The 14,080-nt window shown below is 42.9% G+C and overlaps 1 protein-coding gene across 1 annotated transcript in view; it reads left to right on the forward strand.

The window, feature by feature from the left end:
• The window catches only part of ODAD2 (outer dynein arm docking complex subunit 2), a 123,445-nt gene that overhangs the window by 78,499 nt on the left and 30,866 nt on the right, over nt 1–14,080 (forward strand). Inside the window, exons 16-17 of the mRNA XM_075271699.1 lie at nt 1,294–1,536; nt 9,192–9,306. Coding sequence (XP_075127800.1) covers nt 1,294–1,536; nt 9,192–9,306 — 358 coding nt within the window. The remainder of the gene's footprint in view (nt 1–1,293; nt 1,537–9,191; nt 9,307–14,080) is intronic.

Raw genomic sequence — 14,080 nt, forward strand, 5'->3', positions numbered from 1 at the left:
TTCTTAGAATGTACCCGACTGTTGATTTTCCTACTCCAAGCATGTCTGCTATCTCTGATGGATTTTTTCTTTTTTTTCAGCCTCAGGATGTTCTGCTTCACCTCAATTGAGAGTTCCTTTGACCGCATGTTGTCTGGTCACAGCAACAGCTTCCAAATGCAAAACCACACACCTGGAATCAACCCCAGACCTTTTAACTACTTCATTGATTACAGGTTTACGAGGGAGACACCTTCAGAGTTAATTGCAGCCCTTAGAGTCCATTGTCCAATTACTTTTGGTCCCTTGAAAAAGAGGAGGCTATGCATTACAGAGCTATGATTCCTAAACCCTTTCTCCGATTTGGATGTGGAAACTCTCATATTGCAGCTGGGAGTGTGCACTTTCAGCCCATATTATATATATAATTGTATTTCTGAACATGTTTTAGTAAACAGCTAAAATAACAAAACTTGTGTCACTGTCCAAATATTTCTGGCCCTAACTGTATTTCCTTATAGAGTCACTGAACAGCCGGGGTGAAGTTTTTGAGACTGGGGTTCACCTATTTTGGAGCACCCTATTGAGTGTACTGGAGTCACCAAATCTATTGAATATCACCAACTCTATTGATTCAATTGTGATGGTTATAAGACATGAAATGAGACTGATCTTTGTGACAAGCTCTGTTTTTCCCCAATTATCCTGAAATGACCTCACATTTTACATTTATTTTAATGGCGCGCTAATCTTTCAATCTCCTTCTGATCGTTGGCGGTTCCAGAGATCAGACTCCCGACACTGTGTACAGAGGATAAGCCTCCATAATAGCACAACCCCTTGGTGGGACAACCCCTTAAATACAATGTATTTCATATCGTCACGTTCAGGGGGCATCCTCACAGAGTAAGGTGGGGCAGAATCAGCACTGATAAAAAGACTCTCATTGACATCATTGGGCTCCGTTTTCCGCACAGAAGACATTGACGTCAATGGGAGTCTTTTTATCAGCGCTGATTCTGCCACAAGTTATCGTGGCAGAATTAGCGCCACTTTATTCCATGTGAATGCCCCCTTAGGGGGATTCTGACTTAGAGGCGTTCAGCCATAATCCCACAGATGGTAGCTTCACCCCAGTGGCTCCTCAGCCAAGCACATACACCACATACCTGAACCTGCTGTTCCTCACCTACTGAGTAGGCCTACTATTGCGACAACACATCATCACTCACCTGTCTCATATACAGGCTTTTATATTAAGGTATACGTTGCGTTCCTTATGTCCAACATGTAATTGTTTTCTTTCCTTCAAAGGTTTCAAGAGTACAAAGTTATCGAAACCCTGGTGACCTTCCTGGCTGACCAACCAGAAGAAGTCCTTATTAATGCGGTAGGAGCACTGGGAGAATGTGGCCAGGAGCCTGCCAATAGGGCCATCATCCGTAAATGTGGGGGCATCAATCCACTGGTCAATCTGCTAACCAGCACCAACCAGGCCTTGCTGGTGAATGTTACCAAAGCAGTCGGAGCCTGTGCATCGGAACCGGAGAATATGGCGTAAGGTTCTAATTTTGCAGTAACACAATGTCAAATTTTGGTGGAAATATTCAAAGATAAAATTCAAAAATTTTTATTTTTAAGAAAAATACAAGGGAATTCCTGTTATATGGAGAGTTGTAGAGCAGGGAGGTCAGTGGCTGCCATCTAGGCATTCACCCCCAACACACCGAGGGCCAGTTTCATACAAAACCAGTGTACCTCTCAGAATATTTTTGGAGTATGGAAGTAGAGTGGAGTGACCCTATGCAAAGATAGGGAGTAGAGATGAGCGAACACTAAAATGTTCGAGGTTCGAAATTCGATTCGAACAGCCGCTCACTGTTCGAGTGTTCGAATGGGTTTCGAACCCCATTATAGTCTATGGGGAACATAAACTCGTTAAGGGGGAAACCCAAATTCGTGTCTGGAGGGTCACCAAGTCCACTATGACACCCCAGGAAATGATACCAACACCCTGGAATGACACTGGGACAGCAGGGGAAGCATGTCTGGGGGCATAAAAGTCACTTTATTTCATGGAAATCCCTGTCAGTTTGCGATTTTCGCAAGCTAACTTTTCCCCATAGAAATGCATTGGCCAGTGCTGATTGGCCAGAGTACGGAACTCGACCAATCAGCGCTGGCTCTGCTGGAGGAGGCGGAGTCTAAGATAGCTCCACACCAGTCTCCATTCAGGTCCGACCTTAGACTCCGCCTCCTCCGGCAGAGCCAGCGCTGATTGGCCGAAGGCTGGCCAATGCATTCCTATGCGAATGCAGACTTAGCAGTGCTGAGTCAGTTTTGCTCAACTACACATCTGATGCACACTCGGCACTGCTACATCAGATGTAGCAATCTGATGTAGCAGAGCCGAGGGTGCACTAGAACCCCTGTGCAAACTCAGTTCACGCTAATAGAATGCATTGGCCAGCGCTGATTGGCCAATGCATTCTATTAGCCCGATGAAGTAGAGCTGAATGTGTGTGCTAAGCACACACATTCAGCACTGCTTCATCAAGCCAATACAATGCATTAGCCAGTGCTGATTGGCCAGAGTACGGAATTCGGCCAATCAGCGCTGGCCAATGCATTCTATTAGCCCGATGAAGTAGAGCTGAATGTGTGTGCTAAGCACACACATTCAGCACTGCTTCATCAAGCCAATACAATGCATTAGCCAGTGCTGATTGGCCAGAGTACGGAATTCGGCCAATCAGCGCTGGCTCTGCTGGAGGAGGCGGAGTCTAAGGTCGCTCCACACCAGTCTCCATTCAGGTCCGACCTTAGACTCCGCCTCCTCCGGCAGAGCCAGCGCTGATTGGCCGAAGGCTGGCCAATGCATTCCTATGCGAATGCAGACTTAGCAGTGCTGAGTCAGTTTTGCTCAACTACACATCTGATGCACACTCGGCACTGCTACATCAGATGTAGCAATCTGATGTAGCAGAGCCGAGGGTGCACTAGAACCCCTGTGCAAACTCAGTTCACGCTAATAGAATGCATTGGCCAGCGCTGATTGGCCAATGCATTCTATTAGCCCGATGAAGTAGAGCTGAATGTGTGTGCTAAGCACACACATTCAGCACTGCTTCATCAAGCCAATACAATGCATTAGCCAGTGCTGATTGGCCAGAGTACGGAATTCGGCCAATCAGCGCTGGCCAATGCATTCTATTAGCCCGATGAAGTAGAGCTGAATGTGTGTGCTAAGCACACACATTCAGCTCTACTTCATCGGGCTAATAGAATGCATTGGCCAGCGCTGATTGGCCAGAGTACGGAACTCGACCAATCAGCGCTGGCTCTGCTGGAGGAGGCGGAGTCTAAGGTCGGACCTGAATGGAGACTGGTGTGGAGCGATCTTAGACTCCGCCTCCTCCAGCAGAGCCAGCGCTGATTGGCCGAATTCCGTACTCTGGCCAATCAGCACTGGCTAATGCATTGTATTGGCGTGATGAAGCAGTGCTGAATGTGTGTGCTTAGCACACACATTCAGCTCTACTTCATCGGGCTAATAGAATGCATTGGCCAGCGCTGATTGGCCGAATTCCGTACTCTGGCCAATCAGTGCTGGCCAATGCATTCTATTAGCTTGATGAAGCAGAGTGTGCACAAGGGTTCAAGCGCACCCTCGGCTCTGATGTAGGAGAGCCGAGGGTGCACTTGAACCCTTGTGCACCCTCAGCTCTGCTACATCAGAGCCGAGGGTGCGCTTGAACCCTTGTGCACACTCTGCTTCATCAAGCTAATAGAATGCATTGGCCAGCGCTGATTGGCCAATGTATTCTATTAGCCTGATGAAGTAGAGCTGAATGTGTGTGCTAAGCACACACATTCAGCTCTACTTCATCGGGCTAATAGAATGCATTGGCCAGCGCTGATTGGCCAGAGTACGGAACTCGACCAATCAGCGCTGGCTCTGCTGGAGGAGGCGGAGTCTAAGATCGCTCCACACCAGTCTCCATTCAGGTCCGACCTTAGACTCCGCCTCCTCCAGCAGAGCCAGCGCTGATTGGCCGAATTCCGTACTCTGGCCAATCAGCACTGGCTAATGCATTGTATTGGCTTGATGAAGCAGTGCTGAATGTGTGTGCTTAGCACACACATTCAGCTCTACTTCATCGGGCTAATAGAATGCATTGGCCAATCAGCGCTGGCCAATGCATTCTATTAGCGTGAACTGAGTTTGCACAGGGGTTCTAGTGCACCCTCGGCTCTGCTACATCAGATTGCTACATCTGATGTAGCAGTGCCGAGTGTGCATCAGATGTGTAGTTGAGCAAAACTGACTCAGCACTGCTAAGTCTCTGCATTCGCATAGGAATGCATTGGCCAGCCTTCGGCCAATCAGCGCTGGCTCTGCCGGAGGAGGCGGAGTCTAAGGTCGGACCTGAATGGAGACTGGTGTGGAGCGATCTTAGACTCCGCCTCCTCCAGCAGAGCCAGCGCTGATTGGTCGAGTTCCGTACTCTGGCCAATCAGCGCTGGCCAATGCATTCTATTAGCCCGATGAAGTAGAGCTGAATGTGTGTGCTTAGCACACACATTCAGCTCTACTTCATCAGGCTAATAGAATACATTGGCCAATCAGCGCTGGCCAATGCATTCTATTAGCTTGATGAAGCAGAGTGTGCACAAGGGTTCAAGCGCACCCTCGGCTCTGATGTAGCAGAGCTGAGGGTGCACAAGGGTTCAAGTGCACCCTCGGCTCTCCTACATCAGAGCCGAGGGTGCGCTTGAACCCTTGTGCAGCCTCGGCTCTGCTACATCAGAGCCGAGGGTGCGCTTGAACCCTTGTGCACACTCTGCTTCATCAAGCTAATAGAATGCATTGGCCAGCACTGATTGGCCAGAGTACGGAATTCGGCCAATCAGCGCTGGCCAATGCATCCCTATGGGAAAAAGTTTATCTCACAAAAATCACAATTACACACCCGATAGAGCCCCAAAAAGTTATTTTTAATAACATTCCCCCCTAAATAAAGGTTATCCCTAGCTATCCCTGCCTGTACAGCTATCCCTGTCTCATAGTCACAAAGTTCACATTCTCATATGACCCGGATTTGAAATCCACTATTCGTCTAAAATGGAGGTCACCTGATTTCGGCAGCCAATGACTTTTTCCAATTTTTTTCAATGCCCCCAGTGTCGTAGTTCCTGTCCCACCTCCCCTGCGCTGTTATTGGTGCAAAAAAGGCGCCAGGGAAGGTGGGAGGGGAATCGAATTTTGGCGCACTTTACCACGTGGTGTTCGATTCGATTCGAACATGGCGAACACCCTGATATCCGATCGAACATGTGTTCGATAGAACACTGTTCGCTCATCTCTAATAGGGAGGAAATACAACTCATGTAGATCTAGTCCATGGTCAGATCCAGTCTCAGCACCAGCTGCAAGACAACAGTAGTAACTAGAGATGAGCGAGTACTGTTCGGATCAGCCGATCCGAACAGCACGCACCATAGAAATGAATGGATGCACCTGGTACTTCCGCTTTGACGGCGGCCGGCCGCTTAACCCCCCCGCGTGCCGGCTACGTCCATTCATTTCTATGCGAGCGTGCTGTTCGGATCGGCTGATCCAAACAGTACTCGCTCATCTCTAGTAGTAACCCCTGAGCCACTGTACTGAGAACAGGTGGAGGAAACCTTATGTGGTTGCAACGTCTTCTGTGCAAAACTGACCACATTACTGCATACAAATAATATGGTTTGTAGATTTTTTTTATTCTATGAATCACCATATAGGGCGGTTTTAAGCAGATTTATGGTGCTATTTTTCTCGCTAACAAAAAAGCCAGAAAATAACACTTCTGAAAGAATATGTGATCAGGGAAATGGCACAAAAAAGCTTGTAAAAAAGACGGTTCTTTTCCAAGCCCTAACTGCCACAAAAAATTGTGTGTGAAGGAAACCTTAAAGCGTACCTCCTGTTATGTATGAATAGTACAGGGGAATATAGGAAACTTTGCAATATATCTTATTAACCCCATAACGCACGAGAACATACATGTGATTAGTTGTGAGGGGCTGTATGGAGAGGACTCAAGAGCTGACCCTTGGTTCACATCTATGTTTGGTAATCCGTTCGGGGAGTCCGCATGGGGACACCCCCCCTGAATGGACTACAGAACGCATTTGCAAGAGGTGTGCAGTGAAAGCACATGGACCCCATAGACTATAATGGGGTCCGTGTGCTTTCCGCGAGATCTCCACATGGAACTTGCGGACAGGAAAGTAGATTGTGAAGTACTTTTCTGTCCGCATGTTCTCTGCGGAGATCTCACGGCAAGCACACGGACCCCATTATAGTCTATGGGGTCTGTGTGCTTTCACTGCACATGACTTGCAAATGCGTTCGGTAATCCATTCCAGGGGTTCCCCATGTGGACTACCGATTGCAGATTACCGATGCAGATGTGAATGAAGCCTGAGTCCTCTCCATTCATGCAGATTGCATCTGTATAATACAGCCAGCACCGCTAACAGAGCTGAAACAGATTGCAGTTGTTAATCGTTTAAAAGCCGCAACTGCGACACCTAAAGTGTGCAGGCGCCATGGGTGCCGCTTTTACTAACGATCACTGCCCTCTGGAACATCATCAGAAGGCGGTGATCGGCTATCATGACACCCAGGAGCCTATTGAAATCTCCCAAGTCATTACCATATTGCCATAGGCAGTAAGTAATAGAAGTCAATGGATTTGTCATACCATGCAATTGCATTAGTGTTGCAATGTATTGTATGTGCGATCAGACCCACTAGGATTTAAGTTGCCTAGGGGGTCTGAAAATGAAAAAAAAGTTTTTAAAAGTATTTAAAAAACCACAAAAAATATAACAATTAAAATCAACCCTGCACTCAAAAAAGCCTGAAGTAATAAAATAAAAAAATATATACCCCATACAGTGATCGCTGTAGTGAGGAAAAAAATTGGAATGGCCAAATGGCTGTTTTTTCGACACTTTGTTTTCTAAAAAATTTTTTATAAAAAAGAGATCAAACTATCATACTTTCCCCAAAATGGTATCAATAAAAACAACATCTTGTATCGCATAAAAAGACGTCTTACCCAGCTCCATACACGTAAATATAAAAAAGCTACAGGTGTCAGAGTAGGATGACAGATTTTTCTATTTTGCAAAGTGTTCCATTTTTAGAAATTTTCAAAACATTAAAAATATCATATACATTTTGTATTGCCGTGATCATACTGACCCAAAAGATACAGGTAACATGTTATTTTTACCACATAATGAATACCGTAAAAATTAAACCTATACGTAATTGCTGCAAATTGGGTTTTTTCTTCCTTCATTCTGAATTTTTTGCCATTACAAAATACAATTTGTTTCGCAAACAATAAGCCCTCATATGACTTTGTGAACTGAAAAATGAAAAAAATGGGGAGGAAAAACATATGCAAAAATGAAAATTGGCTTGGTCCTTAAGGGATTCAAAAAATCTTCTTTCTCTACTTATTAAGGTCCATTCACACGGAGTAAAGTGGCGCTGATTCTGGCATGATAACTGGCGGCAGAATCAGCGCTGATAAAAAGACTCCCATTCAGTCTTTTTATCAGCGCACAGAACACATTGAAATCAATGTGTTAAAAAGACTCCCATTGATTTCAATGTGTTCCGCGCGGAATACAGAACCCATTGAACTCAATGGGAGTCTTTTTAGCAGCGCTGATTCTGCCGCGAGTTATCGTGCCAGAATCAGCGCCACTTTACTCCGTGTGAATGACCACTTAGGCTTCTCTCCTCTTCCTTATCCTCAGGCTATTTGTTTATATGGAGTCCATCTCTATATCCAGCCATGGAGGGAGAGGAGCTCAGGCTGTTAGTTTACATGGAGTCCATCTCCATATCCAGCCATGGAGGGAGAGGAGCTCAGGCTGTTTGTTTACATGGAGTCCATCTCCATATCCAGCCATGGAGGGAGAGGAGGAAGAAGGAGGCTGCAGCTTCTTGTATTACATATATATATATATATATATATATATATATATATATATATATATATACTGTATATTACAAGTAAATATTTTTAAATATGTTGTACTAGTTTTATTCTATTTCTTATTTTTGTTTATTTTAATTGTATTATTTAGTTGTTTTTTTCTTCACTTTTACTTGTATACCATACACCATAGCCCAACCTACCTGGAATTGTAATTCTTTAGGCGAACAGTCGGATCTTATGGATCTGCTACAAATTAGCCCAGATAAAGAATCTATATATTCTCGATTTGTTTTGGGGTTTCAAACTATGTAATCACTAAAAAATAATCTTGTAGGGGATTTTGAGCCTGGACTATGCCGTGGATACAATTACATCTAAATCCCATGGAGACCTTTGGGTCACACTGATATGTTTTTGCAGATCTTAGTTGCGTGTTCTCAGCAGATAATAACATCCCCTTGTCCGTCTGAAGTTGATGTATTTCAAGCCCACGTTCTATCTTTTCACAAGATTTAGGTTTACGGTGTCTCCATACAAAGATAGGATTGTAATGGGATATTAGGTTTAGTCTGGTTTAAGGTCCTCCATGGACCCTGATGTAAAGTTCGGATACTCCTTGTGATTGATGTATAAACAGTGGACAGATGGTGCCGCCATGATCCTGATTCATTCCTCAGCTAGCCATAAAGATAGTTTGATTAGAGTGTGTTTAAGTAATTAGACGGCGCTATTTAATGCCGCTCATGTTAGTTGGCCGCACATGGAAAACAAGTTAAACTTTATACGTTCCCAACAAAGGACGCACTGTGGTATAGAAGTTTAAACCTCTATCAGGATTACAGATGCTTTTCCCTTCACGGACAGTCTACGGGTTAGAATGGGAAGCTGCGTTAAAAAAAAAAAAAAAAAAAGTTATTTCAAAAACACACGCATCCCCTTCTCGTAATGAGGTTTTGCAATAAATCGTTGTTCGGATGCCATTGACATCTCGCAAGTTGTTTGTCGCTTTCGTATACTGATAGAGTGGAAGGAAAGGGAACGGGGAAAAAAAATGTACGTTATTAGAATGAAATGTTAAATCTGCAAAAAAGTCTGATGATTTTACTCTGATTTCTTGGTCAAATACAATTCTTCACAGTCGGGATCTTATATTTCGGCTGCTCTAATTGATGTTTATTTCTTCATTGCCTGGCTGCGCGACAGGGTAATTGACCGATTAGACGGAGTTCGTTTGCTGTGGTCGTTGCTAAAAAATCCTCATCCAGATGTTCAGGCAAGTGCAGCGTGGGCCATCTGTCCCTGCATCGAGAACGCAAAGGTGGGTATATAGGAGAAGTCTCTAGGCATATAATATAGACATACACTGCTGGGCTCTGCTACTCTGTTTTCTCTAAGGTTTGTGGCTTTTTATTTTTTTGCAAATCACAGTTGGAGCAAACAATATCTATCTATCTATCTATCTAAATATCTATATATATATATATATTAGCACTATTTAACTTGACTTTCTTTGACCAATTGATAGGGTCACATTGAGTCGTGTTAACCTTTGTTACATCTGTGTATATATATATATATATATATATATATATATATATATATATATACTGTACATGGATTTTTATATATAGAATATATTTGTTGAATTTATACATATACTGTGTTCCTTGTTATCTGTATTATACATTATAAGATAAGATAAGATATTCCTTTAATAGTCCCACAATGGGGAAATTTCAGTGATACAGTTTCATAGATGGTACGGTAGTATATAACAAGAGAGAAAAAACACATACAAGCTCATGCCAGATAGAGAAATCCTAGGAATTATAACAACTAAAAAAGAAAGGAACACAGACACACTGCAGGATCATTTAGTTCTCTGTGCGGAGTGATGTTAATAATATTATTAATATGATATATTTCTGAATATTAAAATGTAATTGTTGTATTTGTTGTATTTCCAATATGAATTCCATTACTTGTGCTATCTCATCTGGACAACCTTATTTCTAAATTCAGTCACCCTGGCTAATTGCCATATAACCCCAGGGGCCACTAAAGGCAAGTATATGGTGCCCATTTTCAGAAGCTGGGGACTCTACCACCTTACCACCCTTTTACAGAGCAGATAACAAAATAATCTTTTGCTATTTATGTCTCTTGCATAGATTTGAAGAAAAATAACTTTGTAGTCTTATGCAAATGAGAAAGTTGGTGCACTGGGTGATTTAATAACAGAGGGAGGATCAAATCTCACTGTAATGGGTGGTGCAGACAGAAGATGGTAGGCGGGGCAAGATCAGTGCTCCAGGGATCTAGAGGCCCGCCCCCAGTGCACCAACCTCCTCATTTGCATAAGGCTTCAAAGCAGTTTTTTTTCCAAATCTACAAAAGTGACAAGAGTTCTGATGTTTGATGTAGTGTTATTGCTAAATAAAGCCAACTTCAATCATATTGTGGTGAAAGCGCGATTCCTGCCATTTGGGTCTCTTAATTGAGTCCATATCTAATCTCTCTTCTCAAGATTGTAGATGATTAAATTAGTGATAAAAGCCTTGATCCACTAAGGACTCAATAAAATCCTTTTGGTGTTGGGAATCCAGCAGCTCGTACCCACACAGAGAAGAACCCTTTGGTAATTGGTTCTAACGCCATCTAAAAGTTATGTATTCACAACTATATCAGGTGAGAACCTGTCTTGTTATTTATCTGAATATTGGATCTTAAACTATACTACACTATGGGCCGCTCGGTGTTGTTTTGCTTTTCTTTTTATGAGTGATCCACTATCTTGAGGACTGATCATTGTGGGACTCGATCGCTGAGATCCCCAGTGGTCAGAAGAACGGGGGTCCCCGAGTGAATGGAGCCGTAGTGGACATGTAAAGCCACTGCATCATAAACTTCTGTGAGATTGACGCAGTTTACCGTATCCCCAAGGATCAAGCACTTACCCCCATCTTGTGGGTATGGGTTAAGAGTTATTAGTAGAAAATTTATCAAAAATTTATAGACATTTCTGCTACCGTTCATCTCAGTTGGCTTGCAGAAATCCATGCACATGTTGACAGTTCTGTTCATATGGATGGAACTAATATTCTGTTGCCTGTGAATATACCCATAGTGTGGAAGTGGAAGCAATCCGACATTAAATTTTAACCAATGAAAAGCCAGACGAGTTTTAGTTTGCAAGGGGGTGTTGCAACTTTTTTACCTCCTAGAGAGTCTTAAAATAACAAACACTATATACTCACCTCTCCGTTCATTTGGGATGCAGTGTAGACTATGGTACTCCTGACCTCTGGCACGCATGTGATGGCTGAGCTGTAAAGTTCTGTTCATACAGGACATCACCACTTAGCCACCTAGCTGAAGTGTTTGGCTACCATGTCAACAAAGATTGGGGACCCAAATGGAGACTCCCTGATGGATCCCTGGCTGAATGGAGAGGTGAGTATACAGACTTTGTTATTTAAAGCCTCACTAGAAGTTAAAAAGTAATCGGAAGACCCCTTTAATCTGGATTTGTATGTAGTCTACCTATACCTGCCGGAACAATTTATACAATCAATTGGGTAATGTATTAAAAAGCGGAAACGCAGCTTTTTTAATTGCGGTTTTTTGAGCCAAAGCCAAGACTAGATTGAACAGAAGTTAGAAGTATAAGAACTTTCTATATATTCCCGATTCCATTTGTAGCCATTCTTGGCTTTGGATCAAAAAAATATGGAACAAAAAACGCTGCGTTTCCTCAACGTGGGGCCCTAGCCTAATAGTCTGTCTTATAGAAACCAGTCAGAGCTCAGCTTTCGTGGCTTAACCTGCTGTGAAAAAATAAAAGGCGAGTTCTGATTGGTTGCTGTGATTCATGGCGGTTTTGATAAATGAGGCCCTTTGGACGTACTTAACTTTTATTCACAGCCTATTAGAAAACCCTTTCAGCTGCCCTAGCAATAGTATCCTATTAGGCCGCATAAAATGTTATATATATTAAGACCATTCGATATTACATTTTTATTTTACCATTCCATTGCGTGTGATTATAAAGGGGAAGAAAATCTTTTATGTAAATTGAAAAAAGCTGACGCCATTATTGCTGAAGAGAAACGTCCCCGAATCTCCAATCCATATAACAATACGGAACATTTCATTTCTTTATTGCTGTGTATCCAGAACATTAGATATAAAATTAGACTCTCTGACGGACATAAAATCTAAAATAGAAACGTAAAACTGGTAATTTTGATAAAACCAATTAAGCTGATTGACCGCATAGCACATGTGAAATATATACACGTTAATAGATTCATTAAAAGTGCCACATTGTTGCCAACTGCTAAGACTTCCTGCTGGTGCCAAATCTATATTTCTTGTGTTATTCGCCCCTTATGTATTTAATAATGTAAAGAGATGCTAAATTTTATTATTCCAGTGTTATTTTATGATATAATAGACATCCATTAGTTACGCTACAGTCAGTCCTGCCATCTCTGTTACATTACCTTTTCCATACCAGGCTGGCACCAGTCGCGCTACTACGTGGGCACAAGACGTGTTGGAATGAACAAAAAATAATGTCTATAAGCAGAATTCTGTCTGATACTTAATATGCCATGCCATGACTGCATCCGTTGCTGGACTTTCAAGTGTCCTGACTGCTAAAATGATCATCAAAGAGTGGTTGGCCCTCCATTTCCATGTGGAAAGGCAGATCTCATGACGTAGTGGAAGAATCCTGGCACTTACAGGATGCTAAACTTCTTTATTCTTTGGCCCATGTGCGACGTAACCAGTTTGACTTTGGACTACTCTAGTGTTGTTTAAGTGGCTCCATGGTACTCGCCATATAACTGCTATACAGGTTCTGCTACAAGAAACCTCCAGGTTGCTACTTCTAGGACTAGTGGCGGTGTAGGTCACCACTCACCCAGGGCAGGTTTTAGACATTAGTGCGTATCATAATGGATTCAAGTAAGACAGGACTCTGAGTTCGGGCCTAGATCAGGACAAGCAGAGTTAATGCAAAGTCAGTGGTCAGTGAGTGGGTCTGGGCTGGTAGCAGAAGTTAAGTGGTCAGGAACAGGCCAGTGTCAGGTATAGGTATACAGCAGAGTTTAGGACAGGAGATGGAGATGAGGTCAGGTAACAAGACAAGGTCATGGATAGTAATGGATCAGAACACAATGTAAGACCTTGGTAGGACACATGCAAGGTAGGGACCTTTGCTCAGGCATCCTCCTGTGTGTGAAGACATGTAATATAGCCAGGGGCAGGTTAGTATTGGCTAGGGAAAAAATAATTGGCTCTTTCGAGAAGGGGATGGTGGATCTAAAGGAGGATGGTGGATGAAAGTATTAATTTTCATACTCATCATTTTCATGTTCAACGTTATGCTCTGACGAATTTTATAGTTATATTTTTAGGAGTTTGATGGGGATTTTTGGGGGGCGACAGAGCGCAAAACTCAATGGATAAGAATTGAGTTAAACAATACAATACACTCAACCTCAGATAAAGGTAGTCAGTAGAATATAGGACAGGAGACGGAGATGAAGTCAGGTAACAGGTCAGGCTCATACGTAGTCATGGATCACAACACAGTGTGGCACCTTGGTAGGAAATTAGCAAGCTAGGAACCTTTGATCAGGCAACCTCCTGTATATGAAAGCACCTTATATAATTCTTTCCTTTTAGGAATGGGTTTGAGTCATGTATTATGTAACGTAGGGAGTTGCATTGACAATAGAGCCCTGGAGCCTCACGAGACCCAAAAGGTGTCTCATGTGTGGAGACCAGGACTATTGATATGTAATAATTGAAGATCCTGTTGCCTATTTTGTGTTGAGTCTAAGAACTTCAAGCTACCCGTCTTCTAACGCTACGGTAATGTGGCAAGTCGTCTTTATGAGAAAAGTCAGAAAGATTTTTCAGTAGTATTGTATGTGCGAAAATAATTGTGCTCTGACCTTATACAAGTGATGTGATGTTGTTAAACCCTGAAATGTAGCAGAATTTCCAGTTGGCACCTGCTTTGGTTTCCTAGATAATCAGGGACCACTATACTTTGTCTCCAATTTTTGTAGCAGCGC

Source organism: Leptodactylus fuscus, chromosome 4 (assembly GCF_031893055.1).
Source record: "Leptodactylus fuscus isolate aLepFus1 chromosome 4, aLepFus1.hap2, whole genome shotgun sequence".
NCBI classification, from domain to species: Eukaryota; Metazoa; Chordata; class Amphibia; order Anura; family Leptodactylidae; genus Leptodactylus; species Leptodactylus fuscus.